This window comes from Mobula birostris, chromosome 4, assembly GCF_030028105.1.
Source record: "Mobula birostris isolate sMobBir1 chromosome 4, sMobBir1.hap1, whole genome shotgun sequence".
Classification (NCBI taxonomy): domain Eukaryota; kingdom Metazoa; phylum Chordata; class Chondrichthyes; order Myliobatiformes; family Myliobatidae; genus Mobula; species Mobula birostris.
Genome location: NC_092373.1, coordinates 28,469,956 through 28,492,464, shown reverse-complemented (window position 1 = coordinate 28,492,464; position 22,509 = coordinate 28,469,956). Strand labels below are relative to the sequence as shown.

Here is a 22,509-nt window from a genome sequence, read left to right as displayed (position 1 = left end):
TCTATGGTCTTATGAAATTAAAATTAAACTTTTTGGCCATCAGACTAAGCCCTGTGTTTGGCATAAGCCAAATACTGCACATCATCAAAAACACACCACCCCTACTGTGAAGCATTGTGGTAGCTGCATCATGCTGTGGGGATGCTTCACTGCAGCAGGCCCTGGTAGGTTTATGGCATTAGAGCATAAAATGAATGCAGCAAAATACAGGGAAATCCTGGAGGAAATCAGAATCAAGTTTATTAACACTGGCATGTGCCGTGAAATTTGTTAGCATAGCAACAGCAGTTCAATGCAATAAGTAATTCAGAAGAAAAAAATAAATCAATTACAGTACTTGACCTTCACTAATCTGACTAACTGTAATCTGGTTCCTTCGATAATCCGGCACTGATTATGTTTAATGTGATTCTTCTGTAATACGGCATTTTCACTAATCCGGCACTCCTCAGGTCCCAATGGTGCCGGATTAGTGAAGATCGACCTGTATATGTATATTGAATAGATTAAAAATCATGATAACCTGATACAGTCTGCAAGAGAACTTTGCTTTGTCTTCCAGCAAGACAATGACTCTAAGCATAAAGCCAAAGATAAAAAAGAATGGTTTAAAAACAAAGTTAATGACCTAGAGCGGCCAAGTCTCAATCCAACTGAGAATTTGTGGCTGGACTTGCAAAGAGCTGTTCACTCACAATCCCCATGCAATCTAACAGAGCTCAGGCAGTTTTATAAAGAAGAATGGGGAAAGATTGCAGCGTCCAGATGTGCAAAGCTGATAGAAACCTATCCACAGAGACTTAAGGCTGTAATTACTGACAAAGATACATCTACTAAATACTGACTTGAAGGGGGTGAATCAATTATTTTGTGTTTTATATTTGTAATTAATTTAGATCAGTTTGTAGATAACTGTTTCCACTTTGACACGAGAGAGTCCTTTCTGTTGATCAGTGTCAAAAAAGTCCAATTAAATCCACTGTGAGTCAATTGTAGAAGAATAAAACATGAAGACTTCCAAGGGGGATGAGTACTTTTTAAAGGCACTGTATGTGAGAGAAAAAGTTACAGGGTAATGAGTAGGGAAATGGGATTGTTCTGAGCCAATATAGACCTGACAAGCTGAATGACCTCATTCAATTCCAAAAAAAAAAAGATAATTTTGAGTAGTTAGATGCCTCCTGGCATGGTAAAAACAGAATTAACCAGTGCCTTCAAAGGGCACCCTAAGGGAATAATTTGCAGAACTACAGTACAAGAATGAAGAAATGGATTTGATGGTATTGCTCTATTACGAACTGGTACAGACAAGATGGGCCAAAGGCTTACTGTGGATTACCTATTTTAGAAATGCCAAGGGCACAGCCTAAGTGTTCGGCCCGCCTTTGGAGGCCTAGGATCTCAGGGCTCTGGAGATGAGCAGATCAAAGGTTGATGTCCTGGACCGGTGTGTCATGGGACTTGGAAGATCTTTGGCTGTGTGCCCAGAGACCTGAGCACTTTGGGCACAGAGCTCAGAAAAAGCAAGGCAACAGACTTATAACATCGTAAACCAGCAAGTTGTTTGTTATGTCTCCCCTCGCGTTGTGAAACGGAGACACCCACGGGGAGAGAGAGAGAGAGAGAGAACCTGTGGTATGTCAAATACTGGGTGAACGCGTAGTCTTTGGAGTACTGAAAGTCTGTTTCTTTGCTGTTGCTTTTGCTGCATGTTTGAGTGCTTGGTGGTGGGTGCTGATGCTTTTTTTTTTGCTGGTGGGGGGAGGGGGGAATTGTTGTTTGCTGCTGCTTACACACAGGAAGGAGACTTTGGGGTTCTAACATTTAACTGACATTCACTCTTTGGGGCACTGCTCTGTTTTTGTGGATGGTTGCGAAGAAAAAGAATTTCAGGATGTATATCGTATACATTTCTCTGACATTAAATGCGCCTTTGAAACCTTTGAAATAATTCATTGAAGGAAGTAGTTTGAAATAAAATGCTGTACAAATTCATGCAACATACACAAAATAAACCACAATGCTCTAGGGAGGGTGTTAAGAAAGTTGTTGGGGTTTGGAACAAAGACCATCTAAAAGCCTTGCTTAACAGTGAAGTTTTAGACCTAAATATCATATTCTAATCAACAGCAAATGTGAAAATCAAAAACTTATACTCTTTTACATGCAGTTAAAAAGCACCTGTATTATAAAAACGTTGATCCCAGAAACTAACACATGCAGCAATTTATTGTTCAATAATCTACTATTCTTACCTCACTGAGATTGAACCCCATTGGACAGCATGAAAAGGGCAGTTAGAATTAAAACATTGATAACTCTCCCTAAATGAAGCCTTAAAACTCTTTCAGTGAACTTTTCTTTTATCTTTAATAGAGATTAGTCTATAACAAAAAGAGCACTGCCTTTGCAATATAATTGGATGTTCAACATAAAGGATATAATTTTCAGTTTATTTTTTGTCTTAAAAGTTAGTATCCAGTGAACTCATCACTGTATTGGACAAAATCGTGTAGAACTCCCTTTAACCAACATTGAACAATCTCATATGAATATACTGTACAGCTATCTGTCGATTTACAAAACAGTTCATGAAATTTTGGCACAATGTCATTCACTCTTGAGGTACAACTCTTGAATATACATCATTTTTGCTAAAACAATGAATGTGTCACTCTCCATTTACAGAGATGCACTGTACCAAAATTTTCCAGTGTATTAAACAATTCTTTAATTTACAAAATTTTGTTTAACAAAGAAATTTCTTATCATCTGCTTATCTTTGACATTCAGAAATCTTACTCTAACTATGCCAGCCACTGCCCTTCTTCCCCTTCAACATCCCTTCCTCTGTCATGTCACCTAATCATCCTTCCCACTGACATTCGATCCCGGGATCTACAGACATCCACAGATACTCTGTCGCCCATCCACGCCACTGGCCTTGGAGCGTGGAGCAGAGGCCGAGATTCCGGATGTCCTTCATCCCATGAGCACATCATAGGCCTTCCAGTGTGGAACAGAGTAGTGATGCCAACATCACTGGCTGCCGAGTACATAGCAGAAACCTGGACTCCAGATGTCCTTTGTCACCTGTCCACTTTGCTGGACGTCAAATGCAGAACACAGAATGGAGGCCTACATTCTGGCCCGATCTCTAATTCCTCTACATCTCTATCTCTGAACACTGACCTGACTCCTAACCACCCTCCCTGTCCCTAAAAGCATCACTACAAACTTAAAACAAAACAAGTCTGGCCACAAGCTCAACAGAGAGCGCAGCTGGAGAAAATCTTGACTGGAAAATTATGTATTTGCATACATAATAGTAACTGCTACTGAATACATAGACCTAGCTGTTTGGATCGGAATGTTAAAGATTCCTCATTAAAGTTAGATCAAAGTGATTTTACTGCATCTTTATGGTTGATTCTATTTATTCAATTACCTGATTTCAAGTTTTTCAATATTTTCCTCCTCCACTTGGAAATGAGATTTTTTGGTGTAACTGCTGCTTCGAGTTACCTGAAATGTTTTAATTAACTACGTATTAGAATAATCAAGATAATTCAATTTCATTTTCTTCTATGCAGAATGCTATTTTTATACAAAATTATTAATTCCACCCACAACAAAGGCCTCCTTCACAAGTTACTTACTTCAAAATAGAATGTTTCATCGAACTGTGGGTTACTTGTTTTCTTCTTTACTTTGGTTCTTTTTTGATCCAACCTGATGAAACGAAAGGGAGATGATTTAGAGTAAGTTTGTAACTTGGGGCACCTTCAAAGTTAATTTCAAGATGGACGAAGAATAGGTTTGATGGTCTGACTGGACCTAGTCAGCTAACAGTAAAATTAGAAGGGCTCCTTTTCATCATGATTCCACAATTACATTGCACAAGCAATTCTTGCTACTTACATTCCTTGGTTCAGCTAACATCTGCCTTCGCTTCCTGTTATCTTTCAACGTCTTTTCTCCTTCAGCTTTCTAGCCAGTCAGACCTACTTACATAGATTCTACCACAATCACCAACTTTGGAAGCAAATTACACATCCTCTGTACTTTGACCTTGTTCCTGAACCTTGCTAAAAGTGAAGAAGCATTTGGGGTAGAACTGAGAATATAGAACTTCAGCATAACTGTAGCAGTGGACTCCCATAAACTTCTCAGTAGCCTATCCAACTGATGATTCACAGTTGTGGTAGAGTGAGCCGGTCTCACATTTGCTCTGGTCACTTTAGAACTGCAATGAAAGTCACCCACAATCCCGAGGGATCAAGATGAGGCCTACACTCTAAATTCATAACTTGTAAACCACTAGAACAAACCACAACGCAAATTCAGTCTACCCCATTTCAACCTTTCATAATCTTAAGCGTAACATTTCGGTTCCAATGTAAATCTCTATCATATGGTGTGCGTGCATTTTGGCTTCTTAACTTCAAACGATTCTTACCGTTTACAGTGCTGTACTACAGAATGAGTTCTTTACTATTGAACTACTCCACCAGAGGACACGTGACAAACTTGATACCAAAGCCCAATTCCTGTCAATGCACTGACATTTACTACTCATTGTGATGGGATAAAAATTAGTAACACTATCACATAGTTTCAAAGCAAATTTGAATTTCAGCAGGTACAAGACCATCACAAATTCCTATTCTGAACTTGAAGGCATATGATACATTGCCAAAAGAATAGCATCCTACTTTTCATTCTATGTGTGACCTGAAATATTCAGTTTCCTTACACCTTGCACAAAAAAATAAACCTTGATGCAACCATGAAGCAATGTCGCCCTCACACTTCAGAGTAATACAACACCTCAAATGGTCTAGATAAGCTCTTTCAGATCATACAGCGTTAGTACATAATCTAATCTTGGTTCTTCATCAATCTAACATCGATAGAAAAGGATAGCAAAGCTGAGGCTCTGGACTAAATTATATAATCTGTTGATCTAGAACTTTTCTGGGCAACACAATTTCTCACCTCACATGTAACATCAATGAACAACTATATTTAAAGAGAACACTTTAAGACTGTAAATTTCTTCTCATTCAGGTACCAAGCACAAGCTACACCTGCATATTAAATGAAATTGACAATGATTCCACAGGCCAGTTGAATATGCAGATCATAACAACACACATCAAAGTTGCTGGTGAAAGCAGCAGGTCAGACAGCATCTCTAGGAAGAGGTACAGTCGACGTTTCGGGCCAAGACCCTTCGTCAGGACTAACTGAAGGAAGAGCTAGTAGGATCTCGGCCTGAAATGTCAACTGTACCTCTTCCTAGAGATGCTGCCTGGCCTGCTGCGTTCACCAGCAACTTTGATGTGTGTTGCTTGAATTTCCAGCATCTACAGAATTCCTCGTGTTTATGCAGATCATAATTTCTTTTTCAGAATTTGAACTCAATCTTATATTTTAAAATCCCAAGTCCCCAAGATTTAAAATATTATATTTTTCTGATTTAGAAAAGTTTGAAGTAAATATATATTCAAAGTACATATATGTCACCATATACAACCCTCCGATTAATTTTCTTGTGGGCCACCACAGTAAATACAACAAACACAACAGAATCAACGAAAGACCACACCTACCAGGATGGATATACAAACGATGTACAATAAAAAAAAACAGCAAACTGTCCACATACAAAAAAATGAGAAAAAAGAAATAATAGTAAATAAGCAATAAATATTGGGAATATAAAATGAAGAGCCCTTAAAAGTGAGTCCATAGGTTGTGGGAGCAGTTCAGTGTTAGGGCAAGTGAAATTCTGGGGCCCCTTCTCTTTGTGATTTTTATAAATGACCTGGATGAGGAAGTGGAGGGATGGGTGAGTAAACTTGCTGATGACACAAAAGTTGGGGGTGTTGTGGATAGTGTGGAGGGCTGTCAGAGGTTATAGCAGAACATCGATAGGATGCAAAATTGGGCTGAGAAGTGGCAGATGGAGTTCAACCCAGATAAGTCTGAGGTGGTTCATTTTGGTAGGTCAAATATGATGGCAGAATATAGTATTAATGGTAAGACTTGGCAGTGTGGAGGATCAGAGGGATCTTGGGGTCCGAGTCCACAGGACACTCAAAGCTGCTACGCAGGTTGACTCTGTGGTTAAGAAGGCACAGGGTGCATTAGCCTTCATCAACATGGTATTGAGTTTAGGAGCCGAGAGGTAATGTTGCAGCTATATAGGACCCTGATCAGACCCCACTTGGCGTACTGTGCTCAGTTCTGGTCACCTCACTACAGGAAGTATGTGGAAACTATAGAAAGGGTGCAGCGGAGATTTACAGGGATGTTCCCTGGATTGGGGAGCATGCCTTATGAGAATAGGTTGAGTAAACTTGGCCTTTTCTTCTTGGAGCAATAGAGTATGGAAGTGACCTGGTAGAGGTGTACAAGATGATGAGAGGCATTGATCGTGTGGCTAGTCAGAGGCTTTTTCCCAGGGCTGAAATGGCTAACACGAGAGGGCATAGTTTTAAGGTGCTTGGAAGTAGGTACAGAGGAGATGTCAGGGGTAAGTTCTTTTACGCAGAGAGTGGTGAGTGTGTGAAATAGGCTGCCGGCGATGGTGGTGGAGGTGAATACGATCGGGTCTTTTAAGAGACTCCTGGAAAGGTATATGGATCTTAGAAAAATAGAGGGCTATGGGCAACCCAAGGTAATTTCTAAAATAAGTACATGTTCAGCACAGCATCCTGGGCCGAAGAGCCTGTATTGTGCTGTAGGTTTTTTATGTTTCTATATCCCTTCTGGTTCAACAGCCTAACGGTTAAGGGTATTAACTGTTCTTTAACCTAACAGTGCAGGTCCTGAGGCTCCTGTACCTTCTTCCTGATCACAGCGGTGAGAAGAGAGCATGGCTTGGATGGTGGTAGTCCGTGATGATGGATGTCCATTGTCACAAGATTGCTTCCTGCGACAGCACTGTGTGTAGATGTGCTCAATGGTGGGGAGGGCTTTGCCCAAGATGGGCTGGGCTGTATCTACTACTTTTTTTAGTCGCATCTTGATGTAAGCATCTTTGCTGTCCAGATGTTCCCGAATGGAGTGAAGAGTCAATGAAACGGCATCTGCTGTTGATCTGTTGTGCCAGTAGGCAAGTTGGAGCGAATCCAAGTCACTTCTCAGTTGGGAGTTAATATGTTTCTTTACCAACCTTTCAAAACACTTCATTACAGTGGATGCAAGTGGTACTGGATGATGGTCATTGAGACAGGTTATCACATTCTTCTTAGGCACTGGAAAAGTGAAGCTTGCTTGAAGCAGGTGGGTACCTCAAATTGCTGAAGCGAGAGGTTAAAAGATATCCAGCTAGATGATCAGCACAGGTCTTTAATACTCAGACAGGTACCCTCTCTGGGCCAGATGTTTTCCATGGGCTCACCTTCCTGAAAGATGCTCTTATGTCAGCCTCAGAGACTGAAATCATAGGGACATTGGCAGGCTGTGGGAGGTTGTGAAGGTATCTGTGTTTTAATGATCAAACCAGACATGAGCTCATCTGGGAGCGAAGGATTGTTGTCACCCATGTCAGTTGATTTCACTTTGTAGGAGGTGATAGCGTTCATGCTCTGCCATAACTGTTGAGATCCTTCTGTGATTGAAGTTTGGTACAGAATTGCCACTTCACACATGAAATGGCTCTCAGAATCAGAATCAGGTTTATTATCACAAGCATGTGACGTGAAATTTGTTAACTTCTCTCTGGGGAATGTAGCTGGACCTCTTGTATTTAACTTGGTCCTGAATGCCTTCAGCAGATTGCAAATCTCATAGTTCATCCAAAGCTTCTGGTTGAGGAAGACTAATGATTTTGTGGGGACACACTCGTCTATGGCTTTTTATAAAGTCTGTGACAACCATGGTGTATTCATTCAGATCCTCTGAGTCTTGAACATGGCCAAGTGCACAGATTGAAAGCAAGCCCGTAGCTGCTCCTTCGTCTCCTGCAACCACCTTATCTCCCGAGCTCCATTCTTTAGCCCTTGCCTGTATGCAGGTAGGAGAAGGACAACCAAGTGATCAGATATCAGGAAATGTGGTCCTGGCATGGAATGGTAGGCACTCGCCAAGTGTGTTGGGATCCCTGGTACTGCAGGTGACATGTTGATGGTAATAGGGCAGACATTTCTTCACCAAGCTTGACTGAAATCTCCAACAATGAGTTGAAAGGCATTACGGTAGGCTGTTACAAAGAAATCTGCAGATGCTGGAAATTCAAGCAATACACACAAAATGCTGGTGGAACGCAGCAGGCCAGGCAGCATCTATAGGAAGAAGTACAGTCGACGTTTCGGGCCGAGACCCTTCGTCAGGACTAACTGAAAGAAGAGATAGTTAGAGATTTGAAAGTGGGAGGGGGAGGCAGAGATCTGAAATGACAGGAGAAGACAGGAGGGGGAGGGATGGAGCTAAGAGCTGGAAAGTTGATTGGCAAAAGGGATACCAGGCTGGAGAAGGGAGAAGATCATGGGACGGGAAGCCTATGGAGAAAGGGAGGGAGAGGGGAGCATCAGAGGAAGATATAGTGAGAGGGACAGAGGGAGAAAAATGAGAGAGAAAGAAGGGGGGGGGAATAAATAATAAATAAATAAGGAATGGGGTAAGAAGCGGGGGAGGGACGTTAACGTAAATTAGAGAAGTCGATGTTCATGCCATCAGGTTGGAGGCTACCCAGACGGAATATAAGGTGTTGTTCCTCCAGCCTGAGTGTGGCTTTATCTTGACAGTAGAGGAGGCCATGGATGGACATATCAGAATGGGAATGGGATGTGGAATTAAAATGTGTGGCCACTGGGAGATCCTGCTTTCTCTGGCAGAGAGAGCGTAGGTGTTCAGTGAAACAGCCTCCCAGCCTGCGTCAGGTTTCGCCAATATATAGAAGGCCACACAGGGAGCACTGAACGCAGTATATCACCCCAGCCGACTCACAGGTGAAGTGTCGCCTCACCTGGAAGGACTGTCTGGGGCCCTGAATGGTGGTGAGGGAGGAAGTGTAAGGGCATGTGTAGCACTTGTTCTGCTTACAAGGATAAGTGCCGGGAGGGAGATCGGTGGGAAGGGATGGGGGGGGACGAATGGACAAGGGAGTGCGTAGGGAGCAATCCTTGCAGAAAGCAAAGTTGGGGGGGGGGAGGGAAAGATGTGCTCGGTGGTGGGATCCCGTGGCGGTGGCGGAAGTTATGGAGAGTTATATGTTGGACTGGAGGCTGGTGGGGTGGTAGGTGAGGACAAGGAGAACCCTATCCCTAGTGGGGTGGTGGGAGGATGAGGTGAGAGCAGATGTGCGTGAAATGGGGGAGATGCGTTTGAGAGCAGAGTTGATGGTGGAGGAAGGGAAGCCCCTTTCTTTAAAAAAAAGGAAGACTTCTCCTTTCGTCCCGGAATGAAAAGCCTCATCCTGAGAGCAGATGCAGCGGAGATGGAGGAATTGCGAGAAGGGGGTAGCAATTTTGCAAGAGATAGGGTGGGAAGAGGAATAGTCCAGGTAGCTGTGAGAGTCCATAGGCTTATAGTAGACATCAGCCTGCTGATCGAGGCACTCAATACTTCAGAGTGCTTACTTTATGTCCTTCCAAGAGGACCACAATCTTGTCATGGTTTGGAGGCTTGCATGACTAAATGACCAGGAGAGCTATGCTGGTTGGAGTCAGGGTTTTATGGCTCTTGGTAGGGTCACCCATGCCAAACAGGTTAAAGGGTAGATGCCAGACTAAGACTGGTCCACTGATCCTCCAGGTTCAGGGGTTCAGCTCAGTGCTAACAACTTTGACTGATGAAACAAACTGGTATGGAAACAGCAATGACGAATCCTTCTACATCTGTAGTCCCAGGTGGAGACTAATCCTGGGTCTCCACTTGGGGCTTACATGGCCAACAGTAGTGAAAACTGAGAGGAAATTACAGTGCAACGAAGGAAGCCCTGAACACCACCAGAAGATGGCCAAGGACAGACAATTATGGAAGATATTCACTGCTGCCCTAAATGCCAGCAGGCATAACGGGCAGCAAGTTACTTAATGGTGGCCTTTGGTGGTATGTAAACTGTGGTCAGGATCATGCAGGAGAACTGTCTTGGTAAGCGAAACAGTCAGCACTTATAATGCCTGTACTAATATACCCAGTTCTCATATTATATATTATAAATTACATTCTCCTGATCTTAAGGATCAACAAGCAAAACAGTGAACTAAGATAACCTGACAATGACCAGCTTCTAAATCTACTGCAGATTTACAACAGCAATTAGGTGAACCAGGACCTGGTATTATTTGTTTATTTTAAGGAATTCCTTTAAATGGATTAACTAAAACAGCACGTTTGTGAAATACAGTCTGACTTCTGTGTTTCATTATTTTTAAGTCTATTTATAAAGCAAATAGGTGCTTAAGGTTCAATACATACCAATTAAAATGGCTTGCATTCTAAAAAGAGGGATTAATGTTTGGCCACCTGACCAAGAATCAAATAACTATTCTAAATATCAAATGACAATACTACAAGACTGGTGAAATTTGAGAAAATGGTGAAATTAAGATTGCAGACAACACAAAAGTTGATTGAATTATGGATAGTGATGAAAGTTGTAAAAGAATATACAAGATACAAGGTCGGTTGGAAGTTTGGGGCGGGGGCAGAAATAGCAAATTTTCAGAGCAAGTATGAGGCATTGTGTTTTAGGAGGGCAAATGCAAAAGCAATGTATTATGGACATTTGGGTAATGGAATTTACCTTTACTGAATTCATAAATCATCCAAATGTTTGATACATGGAATAAGATTCTCACTCAGAATATGTATGAAAAAAGTAAACAAGTAAACACAAAATTTATCTATTTCTCAAACTATATCTTGACATGTACAGGTGAGACTGTTTTGTGTTATGGAAAGTCTTGATACAGGCCATTTTCTAGCAATGCAGCTTCTGTCCCCTCTAATACAGGGTCATCTGGAAACTGCAGGGCCATTAGGAGTTTTGATGTGTAGAAGGATCTTAGTGTGCAAGTCCGCAGCTCCCTTAAAATGGCAACAGAAGTAGAGGGTGGTAAGGGTGGTATATTGTATGCAGGCCTTCATCAGCTGGGAGAATGAATAAAATAAAACTGGGAAGTCATGCCGTAAGCTGTATAAACTTCAGTTAGGCCACATGGGATCTAGTCGCCACATTACAGGAAGGACATGGAGACTTTGGAGAAGGTACGAAAGTAGCTCTCTAGTTTGTTGCCTGGATTGGAGAGTATTACCTACAAAAAGAGGTCAGGCAAACTTAGGTTGTTTTCATTGGAGAATCAAAGGCTGAGGACCTGCTAGAGGCATAGATAGGGTAGATAATCAGAATCTTTTTCGCAGGGTAGACACATCAAATACTAGAGAAACAAAATTTAAGATAGGAGGAGAAAGAGTTAAATTCACTTCATTTCAAAATATTATTTTATCTGATCTTTGAGAAGGCCGAAGTGAAAGACTAAACGTTTAAATTCTAGGACTTAATATATTACAGTGATTATAAAATAACATTCTCAATTCAGTTGCATTAGTCTATAAATAGACTGTAGATGGTAATTAAAAATTTTGAACATCGTACCTGGAAGGTCCAACCAACGAGATAGAAGCATATGGATCACCACTTTGTCCACCTACAAGAGGAAGTCCTTGGCATTCAATAATCCTGTAGGTTTATAAAATAGCAAGCAAAAGTCATCTCAGATTCTTTTTTAAAATTGTTTTAATTTTAATGTTGCCAATTTCTTTCCTGTGCTCATCTGCACATGATCCACATCTGATTTTTCCCTTTGCTTCCTTAACATTTACATCTTCATCTCAGGTGATGGGCTAGTAATCTATCTAACCCACCCACACCCCCCTCCACAGTTCCCATACACCCATCCCAGATCCTGTAAAGACTTAAATTGATTTTCCAGTATAGTCAACTCAGTTGTACCTGCTATACAGATGCCTCAGATATGCCATCTTCTTTCATCAACCACGCCTTCTCCCCTGCTATCGTTGATAGGGAACTCAAATACAGTTCCTCTATTAACCTTATTTCTACTCACTCCTAATCAGAACAAGGATGCAGCCACCCACCTCCACATTTAATGCATCATCCTCCACGACTTTCACACTTTCAACGGGATTTCACTATCAGACACCTTCCACTTCTATGCCCTGTCAACATTCCAAAAAGACTGTTCCCACTGAGAATCCTTGGTTTACTCTTTCACCTCTGTAAAACATTACCTTTCTCATTGCACTTTTCCATGCAGTCATAAGAGATGCAAAACTTGCCCAATTTCTCTTCCCTCCTCACCATTCAGAGACCCAATAGTCCTTGCTGAGGAAGCAGTAGCTCCTTTACAGTCCATCCAATTCTGTGGAATGCATTCAGTGCTCAGAACATCATGAGGAATTAGTTGTAGCTCGGTTGACCTCATTCAGTTGGCAGGGGCAATCCTGAGTTTTCTATAATTTTCCACCCTTCTCCCACTGTTAACCTTGTCTTCAGTCTCCTATATTATTTTAACAATGTCAATTGGGAAAATCAAAGAATAGAATCTCATCTACTGTATGGGCATGTTGCTGTCCTCAGAATTTAATTTTGAATATAACGATTTCAGAGAAGTCATCTTTTTCTTCTATACACAGATATAGCCACCATGTTTTATTTCACTTTGTTGCAGTTTTTTTAATCTGTCTATAACAAATGATTTCTAATGCAATTATTTGATAATTTGGTCTACATCTCTTGCAAACCCTGTCCGAAAGGAACTCTGCCTTCCCATTGTGGGAATTTAAAGTAGGCTAGTTTTCCTCATGCCCTGCTTCTCACGAAGACCATGCCTGAATGTTTCACGACGCATTTACTTCTTGACCTACTGAGCACTTTTCACGGTTTATGGTCATTTTCAATTTCAACGTTCAATTTTACTGATATGTTTAACAGCTGTACTGGCTTACTCTAAACCTCAGTTTTTTCTACAACCGGTATTTGTAGTTATACAAAATATTACTGCTTAATCAGCAACTATATTCACTTATAGCTCTCCTTTACCCACCTAACTCCTAATCAGGGAATTAAATATTCTACCTCTTATGAACACAAGCGTTCCAATTTTAATAGTTTATATAGAAACTTGCCAAACATCATTTGAAAATTGATGCACATGCAATTAAAGAGAAAAATATTGGAAATACTTGATATGAGACTAATCCAGCATCTTCTGTACTCACTAATTCTCCCTATATTCATATCACTTTGAAACGAGTATTTAACAATGTTACTCTGGTTAGAATGTTTTTCCTGCTTAAGTCATGTGGAATACTGCTGCATCAAACAGATGATGGCATATACTAAGAGTTTAGAATCAACTCCAGTAAGTTCATAATGAAAATATGTAAACAGCAACATGAATTACTTTTTGTCTGCACAACATCAATTTGGGCCTGCAACAAAACCTTCAAAATTTGAATGCTGACGCTGCTGTGGTTTAAAACATAACTGTGAACTGAAGATAACTGTAAAGTCACCCTGGGAACCTAAATGTTGAAACTCTGTAGGTGGAGAGATTTTGAAACTATGAATAATTTGAAGCATTACCTTAACTTAATTTCAGATACCCAGAATACCTCCTCAGCACTGCACAGGCTAATTAGCTTGATGGTGCAGTTACTTCCGATAAGCGTAACCCACAAGAAATTAGCCCATCAGATTCGTATACTGCATATAAAAGAATAAATTTAATGAAAAGAGGACTTTGTGATGCCCATCTCCAGTCCTGTCAGTGTTACAAAGCCAAGTTTGGACTTTTTTTGGAACCTATGATCCTCCTTTACAATCAGCATCATGATGAAAACAAAAATTCTGCAGACAATCATTAAACTTACCACTTAGATAATACCCTTGTTTTAATTACTACACAATTATATAGACTGGTGGCCGCTGAAGTGTGCTGTTCTTTCGAGTTTTACATTTCTTAAACTATACAGCTTTTACACAGAAAGTAACTGATAAATCACTTTTTGGAAATGAATATTCAAATTATCTAGAGACACTGAAGCAGAATGACATTTCATGTTTTTGCCTTGATAATTCACGTTATTAAATTAACAACTGTTTCACCATCACTTGCTTGTACATTATTTGAGACTACTAACATTGCCAATTCCTAACTTGTTTTTAAATGCCAACTGCAATCCAAAAGCAAATTCACTGCCTTAAATTACTGTTGGCCAACAGCAAAACAGTTTAAAAAATACTGTACGTTTTTTGGCCATCCACAATAGATGCGTTCAGTCTCATCACTATCTTATAAAAAAACAGGCGCTGGAACCACACTGAAAACCTTATCCTGTTCTATACTTATCAAGATAAAACCAGAGTATAATCAGTTATTTATTTCCTTAAATGCAAAATCATACAAGTAAAGAAAATGGTGCAATGCAACCTCAAACTATGAACAGAGTAGCTCTCAATAATAGCAGTGGTGAATGGAGGAAAAAATCCTTCAAATTCATCCAAATCACCTCTGCATAATCTAGAATTTTTTTGTCACAAAGTCCAATGCTTCATCATTAGTAAATAACTATCACCTATCACATATCACAAACTGCGTTTGCAGCAACATTTTGCTTGTCCATCCAATTGGATTTAACATGACACTGTCATTCATTAAATTCCGCTGCACAATTTGCCCTGTTAATTTGATTTTTACAATTACTGGATTAGCAAGAAAGGAGAAGCCTAACAATCAGTATAATTACAAAATTAGTAGTAAATGCAACAACTACACATTCACTAACTTGATAAGGCAGGAACCAAAAATCAAAGAATTCACTGACATGGATTTAGTAATTCATTACCAAGGCCATTCAAAGATTCTGCAGAAAACTAGCATCCTACTCAACTCATTGAACAATTTATTCTATCAGCAGTTGATATTGTTCAATTTATGCTCCTTTCCATACATTTTTATTCATAACTAAATGAAAAAAAAACTATTCAAATGGAAGGACACATACATGCACTCTAGATCACAGCCAGATAAGGTAGCATAAAAATAACTGGACAATCTTCCTTCATTGACCTAACAATGTTGATTAAGCTAATGCATATCTAAACAAACTAGTGCCATCTAGCACCAGTTTTCAAATTGCTTCTGTAATCCATTCAGAAATCAGGAATGGATTACTCTTTGAGAATTTTAATAATTATTGCACTAGATGGCAGCCTAACTCAACCATTATCTCAGGTATCATTTTGACTCACACAGTTAAATATTGTGCAAGCCTACTCTTTGGGTCCCAATAGAATCAGGCTCTGTTTAAATTGTTGTCTGTTGGATGGAATAAAAATTATGCTAGTCTTATCCAACAAACATTTTCAGCAAGCCATAAATACGGCTACCACAATATTATTTTAGCAATGCAACAACTCACTAAGACCCCTTAGACAGCATCTTCTAATCTAAAACTATGACTTTTAGATTAGATAGAAGTATAGAAAGTCAACACCTGGAGATTGCCATCCAAGCCACATACCATCCTGAACTGGAAATGTATTTCACTTCCGTCATCACCGTCACCAAAATCTTGGAATTCTCTACCAAACAACATTGTGGATAAACCTACCGCAGATCATAATGATGTCAATTAAAAAAGGCAGCTCAGCACATTCTTTGCAAGAGTCATTAGGGATGTACAATTAAATGCTGGCTCAGTCTGTCAAAACCATTTCCCTTGAATATGGGCTTGGTTGCCTGAGCCCATAAAGTACCTAATATTTTGCATAATACAAATGAATACATTTCATTGGTGCATATTTACATTTTATTGACCATCATCGACTATTCACACAGTTTGTGTTTTATGTCATTATTTACCAACAATGTCCAAAAAGGATTATATAGCTACACAATATGCAAATGAGTATTGCAATCAAATGTCAGATAACAGATTATTCATTTTTAAAATGTTACTGGTCAGAAATATAATCATCCATTTCAAGGCATATAGTCAAATACAGGACACCATCAAAAAAAATTAAGACAGCGACACATCATGTACACAAGGAACTGGTTGGGAGGTGGGAAATAGAAGGGATAATTGCTGTGCATACCAATTGGCAAGAAACAACTGATGTCCTCCAGCAATTTGCACTGCGAATTAGGCATATTTTCTGAGACCACCATATTAGCTGATACAGTAAAAATGTTGATTGTAGCAAGTTTTAAAAGTTCACTGAAAGATTATGAATGGGCAACATTTTGGAAGATGGTTCAATGTGAGGATGTCCAACACTTTATCCGGGGGCAAAGATAAATCAAAACAGTTTCTAAAACAATGGAGGAGCAAATTGAAGCATCTGTAGTTGACCAGCTGTGCCAAAATTAGGCCAACTGAATATTGGGAATTATCAAACCAATCAAAAATCAAATCAAGTTTAATTATCATTCAAACCATACATAGATACAGTTGAACAAGACAGCGTTCCTCTGGGGCCAAGGTGCATAACATACATTCAAAACAGTGAGAGAGAAACAAAAACAAGCACATCATTACACACACGTAAAGTCCAAATCCCTGAGCGGTATGCAAATTGACGGTACAGCTCCTGGCAATCCAGCCTGTCATTCCACCAGTCAAACACTGGAGGGCAATATTGGTGGGAAAGGCATGCTCCCATCTGAACATGGGCACCACGCTACACCACCTCCAGCGTCTTCTCACTCGGACTGCAACAGCAGATTAGCCCACAGTTTGAGGCCTAGTCCTTGCTACAACTGCTGCTTTATCACCTGTCTTGCCACCAAACAAGGGAAACAGGCCTGCAGCATCTTACATTATCAATGTCCAACAAGGTCTTGCAATCCAAATGTCAAAGATAGTCACTCATGGTTACACTTCACACCACTTTCACAGACCAACTCCAATGTCTTTGAGTAGCAGCAGAACGATCTGCATCCATGTCAGCTCCACTAAACCTTCTCCGGCCTGAGTGCTGCCTTCTCCATTTCTGGCATGAGTGCCGGCTTCTTCTTCAATACCATGGCCAGCTGCTCAGAACAACGAACAGAACGCTGATGCAGTAGACCTGCTATACCCGTTGTTCATCAAGGAGAGTAGAGCCTTACGATCATAAAAAACATATTTTAGAAGTGCACAGTTGGTTGGCCTCAACAAGCTGCTGCATTTGAACGTGCCACCATTTTATCATCAGAGGTTTGCACAAAAAGGAATGGAAGTTATGATAAGTTTCATAAGTCTCTGTTTAAACCACATGCAGAGTAATGGGTTCAGTTCTGCACACTGCACTTCTGGCACCTCTGGAAGGTACAAGAAGCCATGGAGGCTTACCCCAAGAAGTTGAAAAAACATGAACAGGACTGAAATAAACCAAGAACACATATGCATTGAATAACAGACAATATTAAACAATTTCTCTCCATCTATGTTATTTGCTAGAAATTCAGGACAAAAATACACACCCTAAAAATTAGACCTGGCCATTCAGAGGTGATGCTGGGAAACAGTTATTCACACTAAGAGGAGGAAATTATATCCTCTTCTCAAAGTTCCAGGACATTGAACCAGTTGAAAAACTCAAAATTGACATAGGCTGTTAAGCAATATGAAGTAGTGCTAAAGAAGGTTTAAACAACTACGGTAAAGCCCATATAAGAGTTAAACAAAAATCAGAACCAATGCAGGGGATTGAATTATGCACTACCTAACACAATTCTATTCTAACACAAGTCACATCAAGCCAGCTGAAAGGTTTAAATCCAAAGTAGCCTCATTTCTCCAGTTTCAATTACAAAAAATGTGATTAATAACCAGCATAGACATTTTCAGTAGCAGATAAATACAATAACTAATTTTTGAAATGTATTTACGAGGAGGAACCCACCACTACCACCTGTCTTCCTTATATTTCCACTGTTTCTGGAAGGATTGCCAAGATCCTGAAGAAAAACCAGATTAATACCATCCACAAACATGCAAGGAAGCTGAAGTCACAGTTTACATGGGTCAAAGATGACTTGGGACTCAGGTCAGCTGGTGTTTACATGATTCCTTGTGAATGTGGAGCAGTGTATGTTGTCCAGATAGACGCATGGTGGAAACCTGCATCAAGGAGCACAGGAGTTGTATCCATTTGGGTTACGCAGAGAAATTGACGGTCGCAGAACACTGCACTCACAACGGCCATGGGATTGACTTTCGACATCACAAAACTACTGTGCCGTGCCAATGGCTTTTGGGACCGCCTGGTAAAGGAAGTCATTGAAATAAATTAGGGGGAAAGAATTTTAACAAAGACGAAGGTCTCAATCTAAGTAAGGTCTGGAATTTGATTGTAAACAAGGTGTGAGAGCAAAAACTTGATTGGATTAGGACTAGCCAATTAAGAGGTATGGACTACAGGGGTATAAATACCACCAGACTAGACATGCCCAGGCATCATCCGTGAAGATGACAGTGTTTGTCATTGAAATGCTGGTTATAAATCGATCCAATGGGAGATAGAAAATGCATGCCAAAAGGGCAATGTTGCAGTAGTCATAGGGGACTTCAAAATGCAGGTAGATTAGGAAAATCAGGATGATACTGGATTACAGGAGTGGGAATTTCTAGAGCGCCAATAAGATAGTGTTTTTTTTTTAAGAGCAGTTCGTGGTTGAGCCCACTAGAGATTCAGCTATTCTGGATTGGGTATTGCGCAGTGAACCAGAATTGATTAGAGAGCTTAAGGTAAAAGAACCCTTAGGGCTAAGTGATCATAATATGATCGAATTCATCCTGAAATTTGAGAAAGAGAAATTAAGTAAGATGTATCAGTTTTACAGTGGAGCAAAGGGAATTACAGAGGCATGAAGGGTAAGACGAAGGAACACATACCAATCCTCAGAGGGATCAGAAGTGGAGAGAGTGAGCAGTTTTAAGTTCCTGGGTGTCAAGATCTCTGAGGACCTAACCTGGTCCCAACATATCGATACAGTTATAAAGAAGGCAAGACAGCGATTATACTTCATTAGGAGTTTGAAGAGATTTGGTATGTCAATAAATACACTCAAAAACTTCTATAGATGTACCATGGAGAGCATTCTGACAGGCTACATCACTGGCTGGTATGGGGGCGGGGGGGGGGGGGGGAACTACTGTACGGGACCGAAAGAAGCTGCAGAGAGATGTAAATTTAGTAGGCTCCATCTTGGGCACTAGCCTACAAAGTACCCAAGACATCTTCAGGGAGTGGTGTCTTAGAAAGGCAGCATCCATTGTTAAGGACCTCCAGCACCCAGGGCATGCCCTTTTCTCACTGTTACCATCAAGTAGGCGGTACAGAAGCCTGAAGGCACATACTCAGTGATTCAGGAACAGCTTCTTCCTCTCTGCCACCTGATTCCTAAATGGACATTGAACCCACGAACATTTCCTCACTTTTTTAATGTATATTATTTCATTTTTTGCATGATTTTTAATCTATTCAATATACACATACTATAATTGATTTATTTATTATTTTTTCTTCTTCTATATTATTATGTATTGCATTGAACCGCTGCTGCTAAGTCAACAAATTTCACAACACATGCCAGTGATAATAAACCTGATTCTGAAAGAGGAGTTGGCCAGAATTGATTGGTAAAGAACATTGGCAGGGATGATAGCAGAGCAGCATTGGCTGGAATTTCTGGAAGTAATTTGGAAGGCACAGGATATATACATCCCAAGGAGGAAGAAGTATTCTAAAGGCAAGATAACACAAGCATGGCTAACAAGAGAAGTCAAAGTTCACATAAAATCCAAAAGGAGGGCATATAATATAGCAAAAATTAATGGGAAGCTTCTAAAAACCAACAGAAGGCAACTAAAAAAGTCATTTAGGTAAAGATGGAATACAAAAGTAAATTAGCCAATAATACTACAGAAGATTTCAAATGTTTCTTCTCATACACAAAGTGTAAAAGAAAGTCGAGAGTGGACATCAGACTTCTGAAAAGCGATGCTGGAGAGGTTGTAATGGGGGACAACAAAATGGTGGATGACTGAATAAATATTTTGCATCCATCTTCATGGTGGAAGTCATGAGTAGTATGGTGGAAGAAGCAGGTGTCAGGGCTCATGAAGTGTGTGGAGTTACCATAACTAGAGAGAAGGTTCTTGGAAAACTGAAAGATCTGAAGGTAGGTAAGTCACCTGAACCAAATGGTGTACACCCCAGCGTTCTAAAAAAGGTGGATAAAGAGACTGTGGAGGTATTAGGAAAGATCTTTAAAGAATGACTAGAATCTGGAATGGTTCCAGAAGTCTGGAAAATTGCAGATGTCACTCTCTTCTTCAAAAAGGGAAAGAGGCAGAAAGGAAACTATCGGTCAGTTAGTCTGACCTCAGTAGTTAAGGATGAGGTCTCAGGGTACTTGGAGGCACATGATAAAATAGGCCCTAGTCAGCATGGTTTCCTCAAGGGAAAATCATGCTCGACTTATCTGTTGGAACTCTTTGAAGAAATAACAAGTAGGATAGACAAAAGAAAATTGGTTGATATTGAATACTTGGATTTTCAGAAGGTTTTTGACAAGGTGCCACACATGAGGCTGCTTAAGAAGCTACACACCCATGGTATTACAGGAAAGATTCTAGCATGGATAAAGCAGTGGTTGATTAGCAGGAGCCAAATAGTGGGAATAAAGGGAACCTTTTCTGGCTAGCTGCCGGTGACTGGTAGTGTTCCACAAGGATCTGTGTTGGGACACTTTTACGTTACATGTTAACGATTTGGATGATGGAATTGATGGCTTTGTTGAAAAGATTGTCAATGATATGAAATTAGGTGGAGGGGCTGGTAGTTTTGAGGATGTAGAGAGGGTACAGAAGGACTTATACAGATTAGGAGAATGGACAAAGAAATGGCAGTTGGAATACAGTGTCGGGAAGTGTATGATCATGCACTTTGGTTGAAGAAAGGGTTGACTATTTTCTCAATGAAGAGAAAATACAAAAAAAACTGAGGTGCAAAGGGACTTGGGAGTCCTTGTGCAAGATTCCCTAAAGAATAATTTGCAGGTTGGGTCTGTGGTGAGGAAGACAAATGCAGTGTTAGCATTCATTATAAGAGGACTAGAATATAAAAGAAATGATGTAATGTTGAGACTTTATAAAGCACTAGTGAGGCCTCACTTAAGAGTATTGTGAGCAGGTTTGGGCCCTTTTTTATAGAAAGGATGTGTTGAAACTGGAGAGGATTCAAAGGGAGGTTCATGAAAATGATTCCAGGATTGAATGACTTGTCATATGAAGAGCATTAGATGGCTCTGGGCCTGTATTCACTGGAATTCAGAAGAATGAGGGGTAGCCTCATTGAAACTTATCTACTGGTGAAAGACCTTGATAGTGTGGATGTGGAGAGGATGTTTCCTGTGGTGGGAGAGTCTAAGACCAGAGGACACAGCCTCACAACAGAGGGTCGTCCTTTTAGAAAGACAAGGAGGAATTTCTTTAGCTGGTGAGTGGTGAATCTGGAATTCTTTGCCACAGGCCGCTATGGAGGCCAAGTCTTTATGTATATTTAAGGCAGAGGTTGATAGATTCTTGATTAGTCATGGAATGAAGGGATACAGGGAGACGACAGGAGATTGGGGCTGAGAGGAAAACTGGATCAGCCATGATGAAATGGTAGAGACTTGACGGGCCAAATGGCCTAATTCTGCTCCTATATCTTATGGTCGGATGCCTGTACCTGGCTGGAAACCTGAGAAGAGTTTATTTGTCATATGCGCCGGGAAAGCACTAGATCCTTTTCCTTCTGTACACTCCCCACCACAGCCATCCCTCTAATGTGAGTAGTTCCCATCCCCAAGGATCTTCTCCAATAATTTCTTATCATTGATGCAAAGCTCACCGGCCTATAACTCCCTATTACAAGTATTAGGCAGAACAACAACATCGTTTTTTTTCCAGTTCTCTGGAAGCTTGCCTGTGGCTAAAGAAATAAAGATCTCTGTCAAGACGCCAGCAATCTGCTTCTTTACCTCTTTCAATCATTTGGGATAGATCTCATCAGGCCAAGGGGCCTATCTGCACTAATGTTCAAAAATCCCAACACCTCCTTTTCCTTGACATCAATATGCCCTAGAATATCAGCATACCCTTCCCTCATCTCACCATCTTCCATGTAGTTCTGCTTGGTGAATACCAATGTGAAGTACTCATTTAGTAGCTCAGTCACTTTCTCTGGCTTCAGGCATAAACTCCCTTCTTTGCCTTTTAGTTACATTCTTGTTTTGAACTTATATATAAAGTGCCTTGAAGTTTTCTTCAATCCTACTTGCTGAGAGCATTACATAGCCACTTTTAGACCTCGACTCCCTTTTTAGGTCCTCTTTTATATTCCTTGTGGACCCTGTCCAATTTCTGGTTCCTAAAGTTTACACATGCTTCCCTTTAAACTGGCAACATGCCTCATTATCCAAAGTTCCTAAA

General features: G+C 40.4%; 1 protein-coding gene across 1 annotated transcript in view; it reads right to left on the bottom strand.

Annotated features, from left to right (window-relative positions):
- The window catches only part of rasa2 (RAS p21 protein activator 2), a 172,582-nt gene that overhangs the window by 52,965 nt on the left and 97,108 nt on the right, over positions 1 to 22,509 (bottom strand). The window contains exons 6-8 of the mRNA XM_072255071.1: positions 11,612 to 11,695; positions 3,660 to 3,732; positions 3,449 to 3,525 (exon numbers count right to left, since the gene is read on the bottom strand). Coding sequence (XP_072111172.1) covers positions 3,449 to 3,525; positions 3,660 to 3,732; positions 11,612 to 11,695 — 234 coding nt within the window. The remainder of the gene's footprint in view (positions 1 to 3,448; positions 3,526 to 3,659; positions 3,733 to 11,611; positions 11,696 to 22,509) is intronic.